Below are 24,125 nucleotides of genomic sequence, written 5' to 3' on the forward strand. Positions count from 1 at the left end.
TGGTTTAACCCCTTCCTGTTACTCAATCATACTCTTACTTGTGCTTACCCATAGCCAACGGTTCAATACTGGCATGCCCACGTTCAAGGTTCTTATTCTGTGTTACGGACTTTTTCAGTTTTGTCCATCCTTCATTTGTAAAAGAGTACATTTGCCACTTTGTAGATGTGTAAAGTGTGGACTTTGTTTCAATCAGGCAGAAAATCCCAGATGGCAAATTCAGGGTGGATGCCTTTCGTGACCTCAGGGTGTTTCAGAGGCAGTAGAGTCACCATTGTGATGACAGCAGTTCAGCAATAACCTTGGTAACAGCAATATCCCCATAGGCTGCAATGTGAAAATGAGCCAGTTAATCTCCTTAAATGCTATTGATTGAGAAATCTATATCATTTGGGTAAATGGAGTTAATACCCTGTCGGTTTGTTATAGTGACATAGAAGCCTTAACTGTACCCAAGAGAGTAGATGATGCCTCACTAAAACATACTAGGTAGAATCAAAAGGAAACAGAGCACAGAAGGATTCTTTAGCCCAATTTGTCTGTGCTGACCAAGATGCCCATCTACGTGAGTCCTACCTGCTTTTGATTGGGTTGTAGCGCTCTAAACCTTTCCTATCCACATACCTGGCCAAGTGTTTTATGTAAATATTGCTATTATACTTTCTTGAACCACTTCCTTCAGAGGGATTACAGCTCCGGAGTATGCAGCATTATATAGTCAATAAGACCTATCTTTTTAAGTCTGGAGTGAATCGGGTGTAGGTTCTTTGGAAGAATGTGGATTTGGGTCCAGTCAGGCAGCACAGTCAGTGGGTTACAGCTGTGTCAGACGGGGAATCAGTAAAGGCCTCGGGATGCAAGGGTGACTTTCAGTTGAGAACCTCAGGTGTAATTCTATCAGTGGCAGAGGTGTATTACCCAGCTAGGAAGTAGGAGGTGAGAAGTGAATATTGCATGGAGTTGTGTGTTCCATGACCATCTATTTTAAGTTAGCTTTGGTGCAAAAATCAAATGGTGCAGTTCACGTATGGTAAGATAATTAAAGACTTAAACCAGAGCTGGTTGTGGTGTTTTGTTGTCATTGTTAAGTTTGGCTTAATGCAGGTGGCAGGATGTTATGTTTGACAAGAGAATGCAGGCAGGACCTTGCCTGGGCTTGCAGTGTGCTTTCCTGGAGGTTGTTTTAATTTTATTGGTTGCCGCACTCAGGTAGTGGCATTTACTCATGGGTAATGAATGAGGACTCAGAATGCTACTTCTGTATATGGGTGCCAGATGGGATTCTGTCAGTGACCAGGCACAGTACTCAAACATACTTCTACATTGGGTCTGTAAAGGAAATAATTTTTAAGTCCTTGGATTTGGATATCCTGTTCTGTGGTCTGATGCAGGTCAGGTTTTAATTTTATAAGTTGTTAGACCTTTGCTCACTACAGTATTGGAATATTAGTTTGGAATTTCGTGCTCGAGAGTTCATGCCCTTTTGATTGGACAAGACTACTTAAACTATCATCAACTGAACCAGAGCTGACACCAACGAAGCTCAACATCGTAAAGCATAGAGAATGGTGCTCTACACATTGTTTTTGACATTAGGTTTCTGTGATATGAACTGGGCAGTAACTATTAAAATGAAAGCTGAGACATTTCCAAAGTACTGCATGTATGAAAGTTTAAAGAAAGTTAGGTTGGAGGTTCAAGGTTCACGCACAGAAACTGGCATAGTCTTTTTCAAGTACAGTTTAAGCAACGTTTGCTTCTTTGTGAAAATCAGATATATCTGACTCTTGTTAATATACAGATTCAATTATTTTTATACTTGGGTTTTGGCATGCAAAGTATAATGTCTTATTTCCAACATTAATTGAATGATCCTAGCACTGAGAATCTCAGAATACAATTTGCATTGTATAATGTAATAGCAAATTCAGCATCATTTGTTTAAATAAAAGTGAGAAACTGTCCTAAATAGATAAAAGCGCCTGGAAACATAGTCCCAATTTCTACTGGCAATGTTGACGCAGTAACTGAAATACTGAATGTGGTATTTCTGAAGTAAGGGCTGCTTCCGCCAAGAGGAAACTTCCTTCTGACTGTTGCTTGAAGATAACCCTCAGCCTCCACCTTCTGTCATTATAAGCATTTGTGCAGTTTCCTTTTTCCTGCCTAAGTTCTTCATACAATCTGATCTGTTTGTAAACCCCTGGGAAAACATTATGACCGTGCAGGACAAATAAGACCCCACCTATAGCATGTACTCTCTTGGGATTCCTATGCCTCTAAAAATACAGCCAATTCATAGCATGTTTCTTGAATAACAACGTGGTAAGGCTAACCAGGTTCTACACATTTTGGCATTCATTTGCATTCTCTACCACATGTAATACCTAATTTGTTCTAAGCTTCTGTAAATAAATTATATTGTTTGCATACAGATTAAAATATTTACACAAATGTTGAGTGTATATATATTCTGAGACTATTGTAGAAATAACATTTGATTCTTTTAATGTGCCTTGCATAAGCATCAAGGAATAATACCACATCCATAGAGGAACCAGTTTTACATCTGTGTCTTTTTAAATTAGGAAATAAGCAAAAGATGGAGATTGAATGTGTGCAAAAATTAGTATTGTATTGAAACTCTGACAATTGTGCAGTCAGCCATCCATCAGGTTGACAGTTACTTCCAATATTGATGTTGTTCGGTCTAAAATACATTCAAGTTATGCCAGCCTTTGGCTTCTTCTGTGTTGTTGGAAGAATTTTATTTAATTATGAGAACCATGTGACTATTCTATTAATTCTGTTTTGTAAAGGCCATGCACAAAATTGATCATGTTCGAAGGGTCAGAATATGAATGGTATGATATTTAATGTTGCAAAGCCTCCATAGTCCTGTGGGCTAGAAAATTCCAAGGATTCAGTGGCTCCTGGTTAAGTAATTTCATCCCAACTGTGTGTTGAATGGCTGAACCCTTACTTTGAGACAATGATTGATCTAGATAACCCAGCCAAGGGTAACTCCAAATCTATCCCAAAACCCATTTAGGAAATGGCTCATTGCGGCCAAAAAGCTCTTATTTTAACTTCATCAGTCCACAGGACTTGTTTCCAAAATGCATCAGGCTTGTTTAGATGTTCCTTTGAACCTTTTGAATAGAACTTTTTGGCCGCGATGAGCAAAGATATGTTTGGAGAAAAAAAGGTGCAGAATTTCATGAAAAGAACACCTCTCCAACTGTTAAACACAGGAGTGGATCGATCATGCTTTGGGACTGTGTTGCAGCCAGTGGCACGGGTAGAGGAAAGAATGAATTCAATTAAATACCAGCAAATTCAGGAAGCAAACATCACACCGTCTGTAAAAAAGCCGAAGATGAAAAGAGGATGCCTTCTACAACAGGATAATGATCCTAAACGCACCTCAAAATCCACAATGATCTACATCAAGAGGCACAAGCTGAAGGTTTTGCCATGGCCCTCACAGTCCCCTGACCTAAACATCATTGAAAATCTGGATAGACCTCAAAAGAGCAGTACATGCAAGACGGCCCAAGAATCTCTCAGAACTAGAAGCCTTTTGCAAGGAAGAATGGGGGAAAATCCCCCAAACAAGAATTGGAAGACTCTAAGATGGCTACAGAAAGTGTTTACAAGCTGTGATACTTGCCAAAGGGGGTGTTACTAAGTACTGACCATGCAGGGTGCCCAAACTTTTGCTTCAGGCCCTTTTACTTTTTTTTGTTATTTTGAAACTGTAAACGATGGAAATAAAAAAAGTTTTCTTGCTTAAAATATTAAAGAAATATGTCATCTTTAACTTTATCCCTTTTGGAAATCAGGTCATCTTTTACTTAGCTATTCACAGTAACAGAAATTTTGACTGGAGTGCCCAAACTTTTGCATGCCGCTGTATCTGTGTTGTAGTATGATTGGCTATGTTACTTTATTGTCACCAAACAATTGATACTAGAGCGTACAATCATCACAGCGATAGGTGATTCTGTGCTTTGTGCTCCCTGAAGTACAAATCGAAGTAAATATAATAAAAATTTAAATTGTAAATCATAATTAGAAAATGAGAAAAGGGAAAGTAAGGTAGTGCAAGTCAGGTCCGGATATTTGGAAGGTATGGCTCAGATCTGGGTCAGGATCCTTTCAGCAGTCTTATCACAGTTGGAAAGAAGCTGTTCCAAAATCTGGCTGTATGAATCTTCATGCTCCTGAACCTTCTCCGGAGAGAAGAGGGACAAAAAGTGTGTTGGTTGGGTGGGTCATGTCCTTGATTATCCTGGCAGCACTGCTCCGACAGCGTGTGGTGTAAAGTGAGTCCAAGGATGGAAGATTGGTTTGTGTGATGTGCTGGGCTATGTTCACGATCTTCTGCAGCTTCTTCTGGTCTTCGACGGGACAACTGCCATACCAGGTTGTGATGCATCCTAGAAGACTGCTTTCTACAGTGCACCTATAAAAATTAGTGAGGGTTTTAGGGGACAGGGCAAATTGCTTCAGCTTTCTCAGGAAGTAAAGGTGCTGGTGGGCCTTCTTGGCAGTGGACTGTGCTTGGTTAGACCAAGTCAGGTCATTTGTGATACTCACCCCGAGGAACTTAAAGCTTCTGTCCTGTTCCACCTGCGCACCACCGATGTAGATGGGGTTGTGAGGTCCGCTACTCCTTCGGAAGTCAACAACCAATTCCTTCGTCTTGCTGACGTTGAGGGATAGGTTCAAACAACACACACAAAATGCTGGTGGAACACAGCAGGCCAGGCAGCATCTATAAGGAGAAGCACTGTCGACGTTTCGGGCCGAGACCCTTTCAGTTAGTCCTTTGTTGTTTGGATTTCTAGCATCTGCAGATTTCCTCGTGTTTGAGGGATAGGTTATTGTCTTCGCACCATGTCACCAGGTTCTTAATTATTATCAAAGAATTGTGCAGAAATCCAAATCTCTCTTTCCCCAAACACCCAAAAAGCTACCTTACCCATTGACTAGACTATTATAATGGATGGATAGAAGCAATTCAGTGCCTTTGATGCATTTAACTGTCCACTGCAAACTCAGCATCCACCTATTCTGGCATCACCACTTTCATAGCCTACACTCTCATAGTCCCATCCTAACTTCAAGCTGTGGTTTGTTTTAAGAGGAAAGTAAAACATGTTTATGTTCCTGAGATATAAGATCATAAAAATACAAACTGGATAATTAATAATTCTACAGCTTTGACATAAACCTGGCTTTCTTGGGAGCCTACGCCTGCCCCGTATTTCAATCTGCCTCCAGTTATTTTTGTATTAACTGATGTACCCAGCCGATGATGTTGGTTGTAATCACCACATGCTACCTTAGACCCAACTTCTGACACTTTATCCTTTCTTGTGCCATTATTTTTAATACTACCTTCTTGATTGCCTCCAACCAACATACTGCTGTTCTCATTAAGTTGCCTTCCCTCCTTTCCTCTATGTTGTTCCACACTGAACAAGTCCCCCATTCCCCTGGTGATTTCCATCTCCATATCTCACCTCATTTGTCCTCTTTCTGCCAATGCCACAATCATTCTTCATTAACATTCCTGTTGCTCATATTGATATTGGTGCTCTCTGATCAATTATCTTCTTCCTTAGCTTCAAAATCCCTTATATCATTATACAGGCCTGAAAAACTATTAGCTCAGGTATCTCAAAGGGATGAGTCAAATTGTTTCTGGTATGTAATTTCCTTGGTTCTTGATTACTTTAATTGGTTTAAGAAAATGTATTCATAAACTGTTGTTCGAAGATAATTAATGGGATTGCTTTGAAAGGCCCACAGGCATAGTATTTAAGCATAAAAGAGACTTCTTAAAACATATCAAGCAAAGCATACTGCATACCACAATTGTGTATAAAGCTATTTGATTTGTTGGAGGTTTTTAAAGGCCTTTTCTGCACTGCCTTTACTTTGTAATCTACTATGAGATGAAGGTCGATCAGTTTTTTCATGTGGTTTGTACAAGATTAAAAGGATTTGAGAATGAATTGCTTAAAAAAACCTTTTCTGTTTAGCTTTTGTCTCATTTTGATGTACAAAGGAGTATTTTGTTTAATTTGCCGCCTGTACATCTTCATTCAGGCACAACATATGAGATTTTAAGTTTATCACGCTATAAATAGATAATAGGCGTCCTATAAAAAATGTAGACTAAAAAGCTCTGTTATTTCCCCAGATAACTAAAGGTCATCTGCTGTTTTCCAACACTGGTTTGTGTCACAGTACTGGTGCTTCTGAGATCAGTAAATAATCTGACCACTCATCCCTTGGTATGAAAAGAATCATTAAGCTAAAGTAGAAGGGAGTTTGGCTTTTTACATAAGGCAATCAAGGCTTTACCCTTTTCAAAGGTATTCTCTGTTTTATCCATACTCCTTCCTCCATCCCCTCAGCATTGTAAAACTAACTTATTTTCTCCCTTCCCCAATTCTGATGAAGGATATTCGATCTCAAACATTAACTTAATTTCTCTGACAGTACTTGCTGCCCGCCCTGCAACCACTTCTGACATTTTTTGCTTTTATTGTAGAGTCTAGTATCTGCAGTATTTTGAAGTATGTTGGCCTTTACTGAACCAGGGCATTGATTAGTTTTGGGTTTTGATCTGATTATTTTACTCACTACTGCCCTCTTGAGGACAGCCCACATGGTGGTACCGATGTCCATGATATCTGAAGCAGCTACACACTTTAGTACATTTTCACCCTGTTGTCCAGAACTTGTGCATTGTAACTTGTCTAATTCCATCCATCTTGGATCCCCGATGAACTAAAAGATGGCCTAGGTGATTTCCATGCTAGAGGATTGGGGAATGGGTCACACCTGTGGCAAGTATAATAGCCCCAAGAGCACCTCGCATCCAATGACCAGGTGCCTCCCAGTTATTGTCAGGGAGCGTCTACCACACACTCTCAGTTTCTGTGTTACTTTCCCAGTCCACTCCAGCAGTTCCTGTTGCACGCCTCAGTCCCTCTAAATTAGATCCCCAACACCTTCATGTAATCAGCCTGATGGTGAAGGAACACTGGATCAGAATGAGAATCAGATTTTATGTCACTAGCATATGTCGTGAACTTTGTTGTTTTGCAGCAGCAGTACATTGCAATACATAATTTTTCAAAATTATAATTAGTATATATAATATGAGTAGTGGTTTGGAGACTTGCGTGCCTCAGAGACCCAGAGAGCCATGCAGGGCCTAATGCTTTGGCTGTTGGTAGGGTCACTCATGTCAACCAAGTCAAAGGGTAGAGGCCAGAATAAGAGCGGTCCACCGGTCCTCCAGGTTTGGGGATTTAGTTCCAGGGTAACAACACTGACTGGCCAAACAAAACTGTTATGGAAACAGCAATGAAGAATCCTTTTGCACCTCTGTATTCGTAAGTCTCTACCTAGGACTTGGCACGGCTGACAATGAAAACCAAGAGAAAGCTATTGGCACGACGAAGGAAGCCCTGAACACAGCCATATCCTAGACCATGACCATAATTGTTTTAAGTCAAGGAGAGACAGAGATGGAGGATTTTCATTGCTGCCCTAAACACCAGTGGCATAACGGGCAATAAGTAAGTGCAAAAAGAGAGCGAAAAAATAATGAGGTAGTATTCATGGGTCCAATGTCCATTCAGAAATCTGATGGCAGAGGGGAAGAAGCTGTTCCTGAAATGTTCAGTGCATGTCTTCAGGTTCCTGTACCATCACCTTGATGGTAGCAATGAGAAGACATGTCCTGGGTGATGGAGGTCCTTAATGATTGATGCTGTTTTTTTGAGTCATCACCCTTTGAAGGAGTCGTGGATACTGGGAGGCTAGTGCTTATGATGGGGCTGGCTGAGTTTACAACTTTCTGCAGCTGTTTCAGATCCTGTGCAGTGTCCCTTCCATACCAGACAGTGATGCAACCAGTTATAATGCTCTCCATGGTACATTTGTAGAAATTTGCAAGTGTCTTTGGTGACATACCAAGTCTCCTCAAAATCTTAGTGAAATACAGCAACTGTCATGCTCTCTTTGATTCTGATTCGGCCTGATGTGTAGGAGATATCGGATTAATCAGGTCAATCGCCAAGGAGCATGTCCTCGCTCTTTGTGTGATTATCTTTGGCCCATGATGCCAACTCAAACTGGTCACAGATGCTGATCGATCTGCAAACTGACCTTGGATCTGAGCGGAAGACATTAACATAGTGCACGCACAGGGAAATTTTCACCTGGGTCCCTTGACTGTCTGGCAATGTCACCTCTCATACTCTCATCCTTCTGAAAGGCTTTGGCAAAGACTTAGCATTAAGCCATTAAGCCCATCGAGTTTGTTCCACCATTCCATCGTGACTAATTTATTATCTCTCTCAGCCCCATTCTCTTGCCTTGTCCCTGTAACCTTTGAAGCTCTGACTCACCGAGAACCTGTCTGGGTTCTGTTCAGCACACAAATGACATGGCAGCCCTGTCTGACTCCAGACTTGATGGAAGAACTAGCTGTTTCCCACCATTAAGTTGGACTACACTACAGATGTCTGTGTAGAGCAGCTGGATGCAATTTCTGATTCACTCCCCAAAGGCTATTTTGGAGAATCAGTTGGTGAGCAGCTGTCCCCATGAAGGGCAGTTGCAAGTTGCTCATATGCATCTTGAAATGGAACGAGCCACAAATGCACTCTTAACTCAGCATGAGCTGTAGTTTTGTAAATTTTTAATATCCTTAGATCCCAGCTTCATTAAAACATGATTAAATTTTGCATACTTAAAAATTGGGGCTTATGATAATAATTCACACCGAGTTGTGGTGGGATAAGTACGTAACTCTGTGGTTTGAAGTTTGAACATTGATTTCTAGCTGGACATCTGTGTCCTGAAACGGTGCATTCTATTTGTAATTTTAAGTATTATGTATCTGCTGTCATTGGCTGAGCTGAGTCAAAATAATCCATACAGATTTTTTGAATCCCAGATAAACTGTTTTAAACAAAAGATTTCAGTTGGGATTATTCTGATTTTGTTAGGAAAAAGATCGTAATGTCAGTGTTGATCTGGGAGTCACAAATTTATCAATCGCTGGAAAAGCTTAATAAATTATAGATGTGTTCCAATGCAGTGGTGCCACTCTTTAGCTGGAGCATGCACTGTCAGATTTGCTAGTTCATGATGAAAACAGTTTTTTTGTGTGTATTTCTTTTAAAATGATATATGCGAATATAGGTTACATGACTTTTTAAATTTTTAAGATTTGATCAATTACTATAATGTTCTAGACAGTTAGAAAACCATAAATTTGTGTAGTTAACGTTCCATGTGACAATGTGGGAGACAGACACGGAATCCTGATAATGCTGATGATTGTTAACTCTGATTTAGGACCCATCATCTAGTTTAGAACAGGATTCTAATTTTTAAGCCCAAGATCCCCTACCTCGGCCACAGTGAAAGGCAAGATCAACTCCAAATTGATTAGTCACAGGCATGCGCACCGGGGCAAAAAAGACTGGAAGTAAAACCCCACAACCCGGAAGTAGAAATAATGTATAAACACCAGGGGTACCACCCTTTTTGGCACCGCGGACCAGTTTAATATTGATAATATTCTTGCGGACTGGCCAGCGTGGGGGGGGGGGGGGGGGTGTGTGGTGGTGGTGGTGTTAAACACGACGGGAATACAGCGATACTCGAAGCAGCTTCCTTATGTCCAGTCTATTCCGCAATTTAGTTTACGCAGCTATCGGGACTTAGCTTCTGTCCCGCTTGCTCACGTTTTTTTCCGCTGGAAAAAAAACCCAACGGGTTTGTCTTTAAGTGCAGGGTGCTTGGACTCGGTACCAAAGCTGTTTTGAGGGCTACATTGCCTCATTAGACATCCTCTGGGCCCGAACTCCAGCCTTGGCCAGGTGCGGCTGGTTGTGAGTGGGGTGAGAGGACAAGGTCAGGGCCGGAGGTCCCCGTGCCGGAGCCGTGGCGGTCACAGTCTGGAGAGAGTGAGCGACCGAGCGAGGAGTGTGACAGGGCGCCCGCCCGCCCCCCCTTGTAGGATCTATCATCTGACAAAAGTTTGTTTCAGTAGATCGCAGCTCGGTAGCTGCTCTGCTACTTACCAAACCCTGAGCCTGAATTAGGTCGTCTGCGAATATCTTAGCACCGGATTCCCCATGAACATTCGATGTGCTAAACAGGTTCAGAGGCGGCGTCCATCTGTCCGCGATCCAGGCCAGCAGCATCGGCATTTCCCGCTGGCCGCGCAAGGGTATCACTGCGTTTAGGTGAATGATGACCTTGCTTGTGTTCAAGTTCAACAGTGGGCGTGACAGGGAATGAGGAAAGGTGCAGCTGACTTATCATTTCCTCGCGGCCCGGTGACTGGGGACCACTATGTAATGCGGGGGAGCTACACGCATGCGCACTGGGCAGAAAGAACAGAACTAAAACCCCGCAACCCGGAAACAATCTCTCAACAGTATTTGTGTATTTATTTTTCTTTTTTATTCGGGATCTACTGGGAAAGTCTCAAAGATCGACCAGTCGATCGCGATCGATGGTTTGGTGACCACTACTTTAAATAAACAAACTTCTTGACTTTTAAATATCTTTCAAAATAAGGGCCTGTTCTGCACTCTATCTCTAAATAAATAAAATGAATATCAAGCAGTTTTGTATTACTGTTCAGACCTTTTAAAAACAAAAAATAACAGGTCTGTGATGTAGATACTTGAATAGTGTAGCTGGTCTCTGTGCAAACCAGTTAGAAACTAGGTGCAACTATTGTACAGATTCAAGATTGTTTGCACTGCTTTTCATGAAGAGAAAACTGCCATGGTGTTGATCAGATATGTATCTTTAAATGGCAGTATCATGATGTAACCACTTACCAGGTTACTTTATAGATGTTTTTGGCATAGAGAGGCATTCCAAAGTACAGGAAGCATAACAACAAAGAAATTGCAAAGTAATCAGACCAGTGCATGTTGCTACTCCCAGACAAATGGGTGGCAGCTAGGAATTCCCAATAAATGTTAGTTGGCTTGGCCTTAATAAATCTATTAAGTTATGCTGGGCTTTTCATGTCAGGATTTCACAATGTACCACAAATTTAAAGTGACTCTGAATCTTAGCTTCTTTGCAAAAACCACAACACTCACGTGGAAGCATTTGTCTGGATTTTCTCAACTGGTCTCTGCAACTCACTCTTGTCATCCTCATTTCTTCAATCCCCATAATTACCTGAACAAGGTGAGAAGACAGGCTTTATGGCCCTGGAACTGAGCACAAGATAAAAGATAGTCTGATGAAAATGTTTTGGTAACCTTTGCCAGATTTAAACCATCAGCTCCAGCTTTGCCAGCTCTCAAGGCTATTAAGGTTTTAAAATATTTATGAATTTCAAAAACAAAAGTAGAAATCTATTGAAAACAATATTTAATAATTGAATATATGAAATAAAACATCATTCAAAAACCTCAAAAGATTCCATATTATCTTTGTTCTCTACAAGGTTGCAATTCCATTTGGATACACAGGCTTATGAATCCTAGAGGAAGCCTGGGAATCTCAGCAAGCTTTTGTTCCATAATTTAACTCCCTATAGTGTCCAACACTGGAGACACTACGTTCAGGACCTCCACTTATGTGGTACAGAAACACGCCCTTCAGCCCATCTAGTCCATGCTGAAACCATTAAAACTGACTACTCGGGTCACCTGGAGTGGGACCATAGCCCTCTGTGTCCTACCATTCACGCACTTATCCAAACTTCTCTTAAATGTTGAAATCGAGCTCACATGCACCACTTATGCTGGCAGCTCATTGCACATACTCATGACCCACTGAATGAAGGGTGGGGAAACATGAGGGGAATCATGTTCCCTTTAAACTTATTACCTTTCAGTCTTAACCCATTTTGCAAATATTTGCAAAATCTGGGCCATTTTTCATTGATGGAAGCCATTCATAGAACTTTTGTTAAATAGAAAACTCTTCAATAAAGCTCGAACCAGCACATAACCAAATTAATGAAAGTATAATTGTTCATCTATATGGAGATTTTTAACTGATCTCTGATTCCTGATGCAAAAATAATAAGACGACTGCAACTTAAGAACATTCACACTCATTAAGAATTCAGCAGTGGTGGAACTGATACTGAGACTCGATTTGTTATCTGCTTACCATTGCTCTGTTTTCTGTTTGCCAAGCAATATGGTATAAAATCCCTTCAAGATTTTTTTTGGCCACTATAATAACAAATGGAAAATGATATCTCATTACTGTGTCTGCATATTTGAATACTATCATCTTGGGAGAGCTCTCTGAGTCAGCAGTACAGGTGATTGTGTCTGCATTACTGAAGGTTTGAAATTATATTGCAGCCAAGTCTAAAATCTGTCCAAGTCATCTCAAGCTTGGACACCACACACAAGAGTTATAATTCTATGTAGGAAAAGACCCACTGTTCTAAAGAACTTAAATTAACTTTGCTAACTGTGTTTAAAGGTTAGAGGCATGAGGTGTAGGTGGGGTGTGGTGTTCACCCTGCAGTGTGGTGGGCCTGGCGGTGTTACGAATGTGCCACAACTCTGAGGGGCCGAAGGGTACAAAGTAGCCCCCTCCTTTTTGAGAATCGCAAGATCGCTATTAATTCGGGTCTGGGACCCAGGAAATGAGAGAGAATCCTCAAGGGTTTGGAATGTGTGTCCTGCCCTCAGCAAAACAAAGCCACGGATACTGGCCATTGTCTCTTGGAGACGGAATTGTGTATTGAGTACTGTACTATTCATTGAAGCCCTCAGGGAATGACCAGAGTGGGCTGGTTGAGGGATTGCATCATCCCAACCTGATTGACATCTGAGACCCCGTGAGTAAGGATAAAAGAGGGTCTGGGGAACAACCCCTTCAGACGCACCAGGAGAAACGGCAGAAATCCTGTGACAGCGTTTAATAGCGACACCCGGTGGGGGGGCCGCGTGCGTCCTTTTCCATTTGCCTCGGAATTGGTGGGCCTTACCACGGAAGACGGCTTAGCTAAAGAAGGAGGCCACCACCAACGAAATTTCAAAGGATCGACATCATAAAAAGGAAAAGCTGGCAAGTTCTAAAAATCTGTCTCTCTTGACTCCCACCAAAGGCTGCAGCCCATGAACTGAATGACTTTTATGTTTCCATCGGACAATACATTATCCCCTTGACAACGATAGAGCTATTTCTTATTGATTATTATTATACCCGCACTTTTAGAGTTAGTATTGACAACGTATTTTATCTGTATGTTTGCATTGATATTATTTTTGTGTATTTTTACCAATAAATACTGTTAAAAATAGTACCATCAGACTTCAACGGACCTCTCTATCTTTACTGGTAAGTGACCCAGTTACGGGGTTCGTAACAGCGGAAATATCGCTGCTCCTCTTGGCCAATGACAAGTTCTGTAAAGGCACTGTCCTCATGGAATCAGTCCTTTGTTTCCAGCTGCTGTTACCCAAGGGCTTCAACACCTACCTGCCTCTCATTAGATTTGCAATGTATGAATTAGCAGAAGTAGTAAGACTAGTAGTAAAAGAAACTAGAAGTAGTGTCTCTTGTCTATTTTGATTTTTAATAAGGTCATAGCTAATTTGATTGTAACCTCAACTGCACATTTCTGTCTTGCTGTACCTTAGAAATAAGCTAAGTCTTTTCTGTATTCCCTTTGACAGAGTGATTTCCAAAGATTTGAAATCCTCGGGCATAAAACAATGCCTCTGCTTTAAATAAGCAGCCCTTTAGTTTCAAACACAAAAGGTTTTGGGTTCTACCCAGAAGGAAATCTTATCTGTAAATCCACTTTGAATCCCTCAAATTCTTGTGTGTTTCAGTCAAGTCTCAGTTTTCTACATTGCATGCAAGCCTTGCCTGTTAAACATTTTCCAATAAAACTTTTCATGTTGTCCAGGTCATTGTATTTAAACTGTTTTCAAAACATTAGCATCCTTCTATCTTGTACACGGTACTACAAGCGTGGTTTTGGTAAAATCCTATATATCTGAATAATATGCTTTTATATCTTTACTGACAAAATGAAAATTTTGCATTTTCTTACATTATGTTCGATTTGCTAGGTCTGTGCTCACTTTGCTTTATCTATATCCTTTTCTCGTAGCCTCCTGTATCCTCTTCACAACTTGTACATTTCCACTTGTCTTTATGTCATTAACAAATTCATCAGCATGCCCTTGGTGCCTTTATCCAAATCTTTCATGTAAATTGAATAACATGAGGAAAATAGTACATGTAGCCTCATTATTCATTTCCCTTGTGCCATCTACCTCACTTTCCTGCTTGTGGATTAATTCAGTTCCTGTTGCAATTTATCCTCCTGATGCAATCAAGTCTCCTCTTACTGAGTTAAACCTCTCCTTAATTTCTATCTTGAGGGTGGAATACATCATCAGTATTGAACAATGACTAATTGAGGTTTTATTTTCCATTTTATAGACGAACGTGAAGCTGTTCAAAAGAAGACTTTCACAAAATGGGTGAATTCACACTTGGCACGAGTGTCTTGCAGAATCACAGATTTGTACACAGACCTGCGCGATGGCCGAATGTTGATCAAGCTACTTGAGGTCTTGTCAGGAGAAAGACTTGTGAGTATTTAAGGCTTATGTCTTTACCAGTCTTCTTACGCCCTCCAACTTTCAAATAAAAATTTCCACCAAATGTCCCATCAGTTCCACATAAATCTTAAAAATGTAATGAAATTATTTGTTGACATTCTAAATTCGACAGAGTATTTCTATATTTTGAGAGTCCTCATTCATTGGGCTCTTGAACCAGAGGGGATAACTTCACTCGCCCCATCATTGAACTGTACTCAAAACCCATGGATTCACCTTCAAAGACTCTTCACCTCACATTCTCTAGTTATTGCTTATTTATTTTTGTCATTTTGTACTTGCACACTGTTTTGGGGGGTTGTTTGCATATTGATTGTTGTCCATTCTGTTGTGTGCGGTCTTTCATTGGTTTTATTGTGTTTCATGTATTTAATGTGATTGCCCACAAGAAAATCAATCTCAGGCTTGTATATGGTGACATATGTACTTTGATAATAAATTTCCTTTGAACTTTGACTCTCTCATTGTAATTTAGTCGTTGGATTCCAGATATCTTTCTAAAATGAACAATCAGCATCACCTGCTCCCCACTTTGCCCACCAAAGAGTAATGCATCCTTCCAAAGACGTGATTTCAGGGACTGTTCAAACCTTCATTTAAACTGTAGACAGAAGGAAGCATTACCCACGATGTTTCTATAATGTTTCTAAGTGAGCAAAGCTTCATTCAATGGCTGTTCTTGCTAAATTAAAGAAAAATGTAAATGCTTGCTTTATTTGTAATCACTGAGCAGGAAGAAGCTGTGTGATCAGTTATTAAACATCATTAGTGCTAATTAAAAAGTATAGCATTGATCTTAGTTGATAATTTTAAAAATGACTCTTCCTTAACTGTGCAGAATGCTCCATTGCTCTTAGGTGATTTCAACTGGCAGAGAAATTGTTCACACAAAGTATTAACATGGTATTAACTGAACTATGTTATCATTTCCTATATGTGCATTTTCATGTGAGTTAATATAAATGAAATTCTCTGCAGTCCAATGGCTGCAGTTTCCAACTGTTCCAATGATTCCACTGAGATCTTGGGTATGAATGATTCAAATTTGCAGCTCCTTAATAATATCCATTTTTTTTTCATGCTACCATTTAAGGCCATTTCTGTATTCTTGTCATTACCTTTGTTCCAAATTAAATATGCAGTATAGAGGTGATTCATTATCCAGTGCCAATTTGAAACCAATTTATCTTTCTGAAGACAATAAACACATCCAAATTTAAATATGCTCACAGGAATGATAGATAACAAATATTTATTGAAGATAAATATTCTAATGATTACTCATTGTAACAATGTTCCCATGATGGAATGGCAGAACAGACCCAATGGAGTGAATGGCTTAATTCTGCTCCTGTGTATTATGGTCATTTTTAAGGCTTTTGAATACTATGGTTTTGCAAAAGTACATTGAATTCTCCAAAGCACCATTTAGAAAAACAATTTCTCAGATTCATTGGATGGAGTTGTATCCCTGGAAGTACACATTATTACTCTACTCTATCCTTGCAGAGTACACTGCAAAGTGGCCTGCTCTACTGAATTATATTAACAAGACCATGATAATCAGTGGATTCTGGTTAATTAGGACATATTGGAACCAATACATTTTGTCCCAATTAAGTGGCTGCCCAGTTAGCCTTTTAAAATAGTTAAAAAGGTACAAAAAAGAAAACCTAAACTGTAACTAAGCAATAAATTGTGTATTTAAATGAAATACAGAACAAATTAGAACACTACGGTTTCATAAAACTGTCAGAAGAATAGCCCTCCACTCGGCAGTGGAGTTATCAGGGCACGTCATGACGGTGTTTCCATAGCAAACTATTCTTGTTTTTATGAGGCTAAGTTGCTAGCTCGACGCTCATCCGGACTTGGATTCGAACCTGGGAACCTTCGCGCTATTATTGCGCCAACAAGCAGGACATAAAACTGTTAATTAGTTCCCAGTAGTTATTCTCGGAGTACACTGCCATGTTCTTTTGACTGTAAATGAACAAAATCAATGCAGACATCTATTTTCATATAAGGCTTTTGATGATTGCATCTTCCAAGTCTTCATTTTCATTGTAACATTCAAGATGATTGTCTGTATCTTCAAATTCTTCATAGTTCTTAACTTGTTGAAGTGGTGAAATCATTTTATTTTCACACTTGGCCATTTTTGGCATCTTCAAGCCTGAATGGTTGAAACCACAGTGAACAAAATAGTTATAAATTTTTCTTACTGCTTATTTCTCACCAACTATCAGTTTCAAAAATCGCTGCTTTGTGAAGAGAAGCACACTCAACAATCCCTTTTAAAAACTGTTCGCTCTAAACATGGTATGGTGTCTAACAGTCTCACAGGTGCTCACAACTCACACCAGTTAGAAACTATTCAGCAGCAGTTTCCTGCCTTAATTAAGTGGGATTGTATCCAAAATAAACAAAGGGAATTCTGGCTGTTTTCTCGATTAGTTTTTGACCTTTAAGAGTTATCCCAAATAAGTGGCTGACCCAATTAACCGGAATCCACTGCATACTAAATTCAAGGAATTATTCTCTTCTTTGGACATCAGTGCCTTTTATCAATTGGTCATGTTATGTGGTAAATGCATGCAATGAAAATGACAAATTTGTTAATAGTTTGTGAAATATTCAGTTTTTCTAAGTTGACGCTAATCCTCTCCCTAAACAATAGCCTGGCGTTAACAGCTAAAGTTAAGTGGTATTCAAATCTATACATATTTCCATCTGTACTCTTCCAGTCAGATTGCTTAACACATTATATATTATCCAGATGACTCTCCCAATTCATTAATTGATCAGATGATAGTTTGTGGTGCTGCCTAGGTTGTTCGAAGGATTATGTAATTTTCAAAATGAAAACAGTAATCCAGGAAAAAGCACATGTGCCATCCCTTCCTAACGCTCATTACTTGTATCAAGTATTTTCAGTTTAAGTTTGATGCAGATTAGACTCAGTACTATGTGGCTCTTTTTGCGAATTAGCTGTAAGAATTTCTTTGTATGCAGTTAAGTTGTAGCAAAAGTCGTCAACTCTAATAGTTATAAAAAAAATGAGGAGAACCATCAGTGGCGACAATACACAAAAATAACTAGGAAGCCAGTGATCCTGTTGATTTTTATTTTCAGAATCGGTTCAAATACTTTAACTCCCTTTCACAACTCACCACTAAAGGATTGAAAGGCTGCCTGACTAATTAGCAGGAATGCCAACAGATTGCTGGTGATCAGAAAGATCAGGGGTTGATGAAGGGTTCTCTGGACACTGTCACAGAGGAATGAGTTCGCTGTGAATTGCGAGGAGTTCATTACAGGCTCATTTGTAGGGACAAAAGAAAGTATTCCCCCATCATACAGCTCACATAGAGCAGAGGGGAACACTTTTGAATTTGTAATTTTTAAACTCTCTTCACTGTTGGGGTTATATCTTGCCTGGTTAATTGAGAACTATTGTCTATCATCTGTTGAGCTAGAAGCAGGCCAGGTTATTAGCCTGGGCTTAAAGCAAATAGAGAAAATGTATCTATTAAAAGTACAAAGGAAATTGCAGCAATGCTTCCCAATTTCATTTTCAGTAAGTTTGAGTTATTTGCAAGCAAATTATCTGCCTAAAATCAATCTCAATTACTAGTGTGCAGCAGTACAGCACCAAGTTTGATTGCCAAGGAAAATAACCTCAGTAAAAAGCTCTCAGCCTGGGAATACAGTTGATACCAAATTCAGGCATAACATAAAAACACAAAAATTTTTATTTTTACCATGGATGTTCAATCCTTATACACCTCCATTCCACATCAAGAAGGCCTCAAAGCCCTCCGCTACTTTTTGGATAACAGACCCCATCAGTTCCCCAGCACCACCACACTTCTCCGGTTGGCGGAGCTCTCATTAACTTCTCCTTTGGTTCTTCCCACTTTCTCCAGATCAAGGGTGTAGCCATGGGCACTTGCATGGGCCCCAGCTATGCCTGCCTCTTTGTGGGTTATGTGGAACAGTCTATGCTCCAAATCTATACTGGCACCACTCCCCAACTTTTCCTCTGCTACATCGACGACTACATTGGTGCTGCTTCCTGCACCCATGCTGAGCTCGTCAATTTCATCAACTTTGTTTCTAACTTTCACCCAGCCCTTAAATTCACTTGGTCCATCTCGGACACTTCTCTCCCCTTTCTTGATCTCTCGGTCTCCATCTCCGGAGACAGACTATCCACTGACATCTTCTACAAACCCACCGGCTCCCATAACTATCTTGACTATACCTCTTCCCACCCTGCCCAAATCAAAAATGCCATTCCCTATTCCCAGTTCCTCCGTCTCCGCCGCATCTGCTCCCAGGATGAGGCTTTCCGTTCCAGGACTTCTCAAATGTCCTCTTTCTTTCAGGATCGTGATTTCCCTTCTGGCGTCATCGAAGATGCCCTCACCCGCATCTCCTCCACCTCCCGCACTTCAGCCCTTAACCCATCCTCCCGTCACCGCAACGGGGACAGGGTTCCCCTTGTCTTCACCCACCAGCCTCCGGATCCAACACGTTATCCTCCGCAACTTCCGCCACCTTCAACGGGACCCCACCACCCAGCACATCTTTCCCTCCCTACCCCTCTCAGCTTTTCGCAGGGATCGTTCCCTCCGCGACTACCTGGTCCATACGTCCCTCCCCACAGAACTCCCACCCGGCACTTATCCCTGTAAGCACAAGTGCTACACCTGTCCCCACACCTCCCCCCTTACCACCATTCCGGGCTCCAGACAGTCCTTCCAGGTGAGGCAACACTTCATCTGCGAGTCTGCTGGAGTAGTCTATTGCATCCGGTGCTCCCGGTGCGGCCTCCTCTACATCGGCGAGTCCCGACGCAGATTGGGGGACCGCTTCGTCGAGCACCTCCGTTCCGTCCGTCACAATAGACAGGACCTCCCAGTTGCCACCCACTTCAACTCTGCCCCTCATTCCCATCTAGATATGTCCATACATGGCCTCCTCTACTGCCATGATAAGGCCAAATTCAGGTTGGAGGAGCAACACCTCATCTACCGTCTGGGTAGCCTTCAGCCTGGTGGTAAGAACATTGAATTCTCCAATTTCCGGTAATTCCCTCCCCCTCCCCCTTCCCCTATCCTAGGTCCCTCTCTGCCCCTCTCCCCTTTCAACTTTCTGCTCCTTTATCTCTACAGTTCTTTCATGCTTATCCCCTCCCCCCTTTATCCTTCCTCTGATTGGTTTTCCACCTGGTGCCTCTAGCCCTTCCCCCTCCCCTATCTCTATTACTGAGCTTCGGCCCTCTCTTCTCCCCCCCCCCCCCCCCCCATTCCTGATGAAGGGTCTTGGCCCAAAACGTTGGCTACTCTTTTCTCACGGATGCTGCCTGACCTGCTGAGTTCTTCCAGCGTCGTGTACGTATTCAGGCGTAACATAAATAGCTGCCAGAATGTGAGTAAAGACACCATTTTGTAGATATCAAAATCATTCACGCCTTGAGTTTAAGAGCTGAGAGGTAATGTTTCAGATATATAGGACCCTGATCAGACCCCACTTGAGTACTGTGCTCGGTTCTGGTCACCTCACTGCAGGATGTGAAAACTATAGGAAGGGTGCAGAGGAGATTTACAAGGATGTTGTCTGGATTGGGGAGCATGCCTTATGAGAATGGGTTGAGTGAACTCAGTCTTTTCTCCTTGGAGCGATGGAGTATGAGAGGTGACCTGATAGAGGTGTATAAGATGATGAGAGGCATTGATCATGTGGATAGTCAGTTAACATGAGAGGGCACAGTTTTAAGGTGCTTGGAAGTAGGTACAGAGGAGATGTCAAGGGTAAGTTTTTTATACAGAGAGTGGTGAGTGTGTGGTGTTACGTACCCCATAACTGGGTCACTTACCAGCAAAGATAGAGAGGTCCGCTGAACTCTGATGGTACTATTTTTAAAAGTTTTTATTTATAAAGGGGCACAAAAGTAAGGTTAATACAAACATTCAGATAATATACGTCGTCAATACTCAATCTAAAGCGCGGGTATAGTAATAATCAACAATAAGAAGTGGCTCTATCGTTTTGTCTAGGGGTAAAAATATTGTCCGATGGAAATATAAAAGTCTCGCCAGTTCATACAGGCTTTTAGCCATTTGGGGACCGCTGGGTTTCACTTGTTGGAGAGAGAAAGATTTTTGGTGAGAAAATAAACTTGCCAGCTTTTTGGACTCAAATCGTTGAATCGGGAACGTGGGTTCCCCGTTGTCAGTTCGAAGTACTTTTCGGTGTTATCAGCCACTCGCTCCCCAGGCTAGGGGAAACGAACCACATGTGGCTTCTGAGTAGCTTCCCGTTATCACGGGAGCGATGAGCGATGGTGTCTCCTTCTGGTGCGTCGCTGGGGTACTGCCTCCTGCAGTCCCCTTTTTATCTTGACTTGCAGAGTTGTAGATGTCAATCAAGGTGGGGTGATACAATCCCCACCCCACATTGCCCGAGGGTGTCCATGTAGCCCTGATAGCTGGCACGTAGTATAGAGTCGCAATCCACAAGGGTGTCTCCAAGAAACAATGGTCAAAATCCGTTGCATTGTCTCTCTGAGGATTCTCTCTCATTTCCTGGGTCCAAGACCCGAATTAATAGCGATCTTGCGATTCTCAGGAAGGAGGGGGCTGGGATCATAACAGTGGAAAGGGCTGCCGGCAATGGTGGTGGAGGTGGATAGGATAGGGTCTTTTAAGAGACCGTTGGATAGGTACATGGAGCTTAGAAAAATGGAGGGCCATGGGTAATCCTAGGTAATTTCTAAAATAAGTACATGTTCAGCACAGCATTGTGGACTGAAGGGCCTGTATTGTGCTGTAGGTTTTCAGTGTTTCTAATCAGAGGATGTTACTCCAACACTCCCTAAAACTACAGTTAAAGCAGAACTAAGTGAGTTTGCTTTCAATATTTTCATAACTTTACCCTTGTAACTAATTTGTTTTTACCTTTTGGTGACAGTGGAAAATTTTCTTTGAATATTGTGTTCTCATTGTTGCTGAAGCATTTTGAGGTTTCTTTGACAGTTTCCAAGCTCATCTATTTACAAAATGCACCCCAGCTGCTCTTCCAGGCTATTCCCAAATGTCACATCAAGAAGGAAAAGGGCAGCAGGCCACGAGATCATCACTAGTTTTTGCTTTCCCTTCACGTAATGCACCACCTGACTTGGAAGTGTTTTGCTGGTCCTTAATAATTTATCTTCATCCTTTTTCGGTGATTCTGAACCCTGAAGCTCCTTGTCCAAGCACCTTCAGCAAAGGACTGTAGCAGTTCAAGAAAGTGGCGCTCACCATCACCATAACAAAGACAGTTAGGATAGTGTAACAAAACTGACTTTGTTGTTTCTGCTGAAATAAAAAAAATCTGTTTAAAAACAGATACATGCATATCAACTCACTTTTGGCTTTCTATGTACCTTGAAAAGATGACTTCAACTGCTGCTTTAGTGAATTGTGCTCCCTGGTAAAGCTTGTCTGTGAAGCTCTCTGAAATGGAACTCCAGTTTTCTGAAGGGGAAAGGAAACGCAGTTAAAATATTGTTGGGCTGTTTAAGTTCCAGATATAGTACAGAAAATTACTTGTCCAGTGAGCTTCTTGGATCTGTTTAATGAGGGCCAAGAATCCCCTTCAATAAACATGGCAACCAGCTGGAAGGTGGAGATTTCCTAAAATTTGTGAACTCACACTGGAGAGCATGCGGATCAGCAGGATCATGCTGAGAAAATATTTACCATTATGTCCATTAACTAGTTATGCTTACTTTAAAAAATCAAGATTAAAGATTTGAAACATAGACTCAATTTCAGAGAATTTAACAGCTGATCATCTAAAATTGCCAAATGTAGACTGTATGTCTGAAAATAGAAGTATGACGACCTTTTGACTAAATTGACATTGAGGGACTTTTTTTTTGGTCAACTTTCCTCTTCAACCATCATAATCAAAAGTAGACCAATTAATCCTTCATCTCGTAATTATGTTGGAAGATGACTATAGTTTAATAGCAGCTATGGTTGCCACTGTCATTATGCTTCAGAATAATTTCATCTGGAAGTTACAGTTTCTGACAAATGCTTTCTGACACTGATGATGTAAGTGAAGCTGAGTATTTTGACTGCAGGAAACTACCCAATGTATAACAATTCGGCGGTCTATCACGCAGGTGTCATATACTTTGAACTAGATGCATCTTACATATAGAGTATCATATTAGCATTTTTATAGCTAACTGTAATGTTCAACTCTGACATAAACTGATCTAATTTCATGAAATATTAATTTATCCGTTAAACAAACCTTCTTTATAAATCTAAACAATTCAGAATCATAAATTCATAACCCTACTGAAGACTATTCAGCCCCTTGTGTTGGTGTCCTTCCTATTTACTTTATCAAGCCTCCTTTTTATTTACATACCTCAATTAAGTAACTTGTTAGAAAGAATTCAGATTAGTTTGTTGTTATATACAGCAGGTTGCAAAAAAATATCTTGACTATGTGGACCTAGCAGAGTAAACAGTTAACATTGTAATAATACAAGAATAAATACAGTTCTATTTGCAAAACTACAGAATGGTGAAAGGTATAGTATTGCAAAAAATATGCTAAATGACAATAATGGAAAATGTAAAATTAAGGCTTTGAGAACATGGTAGCATCACAGGAAGGGGGTGATTGATTAGTTCGGAAGTCTGATAGCAGTGGGGGAGAGGCTTCTATTGGCTCTGTTCTTCTGGAATACCGAGGCGTGAAGATGTCAGTTCAACAGGGAATTGTATGATTCTTACAAAGCAAGTTTGGCTTTCAGAGTGTTAAAATATATTTTTGAATAATTTCTTCTAAAATGGGAGCTGGAAGTAAATTTGTTTACTTGTTACATTTCAAGAGTAATTCGTCAGAATCAGGTTCAACATCCATGGGTATATGTTGTAAAATGTTGTTTTGTGACAGCAGTACATTGCAATACATAAAAAAAACTAAATTACAGTAAGATATATATATTATTTTTAAAATAAATCATGTTAATGAGCACTGTAACACTGTTTTCCAGTAATTTAATGGGACACATGAGAAATATCAGTTTATATTCCAGGGTTATCACCAGGATGACATTTGTTAGATCACCAATCATCATTGTTCTTCATTTGGTGTTTACATATTCGTGTTCTTTCTCTGCCAGCCTAAACCAACAAAAGGACGAATGAGAATCCATTGTCTTGAAAATGTTGACAAAGCCCTTCAGTTCCTCAAAGAGCAAAGAGTACATTTAGAGAATATGGGATCTCATGATATTGTGGATGGAAACCACCGACTAACTCTTGGTCTGATTTGGACCATCATTCTGCGATTCCAGGTAAATTCACCAGTGGAATGTATGCCTCTGAAATCCTTAGGTTGATATAATCTTTTTCAAATTATTGGCGACTT

At 40.7% G+C, this 24,125-nt stretch overlaps 1 protein-coding gene across 2 annotated transcripts in view; it reads left to right on the forward strand.

The window, feature by feature from the left end:
• Window positions 1–24,125, forward strand: part of sptbn1 (spectrin, beta, non-erythrocytic 1) — a 263,697-nt gene that overhangs the window by 168,100 nt on the left and 71,472 nt on the right. For both annotated transcript variants that reach the window (XM_073050973.1, XM_073050974.1), the window contains 2 exons: window positions 14,497–14,648; window positions 23,878–24,051. In XM_073050973.1, the coding sequence (XP_072907074.1) occupies window positions 14,497–14,648; window positions 23,878–24,051 (326 nt within the window). The remainder of the gene's footprint in view (window positions 1–14,496; window positions 14,649–23,877; window positions 24,052–24,125) is intronic.

The sequence above is a fragment of the Hemitrygon akajei genome, chromosome 7 (assembly GCF_048418815.1).
Source record: "Hemitrygon akajei chromosome 7, sHemAka1.3, whole genome shotgun sequence".
NCBI classification, from domain to species: Eukaryota; Metazoa; Chordata; class Chondrichthyes; order Myliobatiformes; family Dasyatidae; genus Hemitrygon; species Hemitrygon akajei.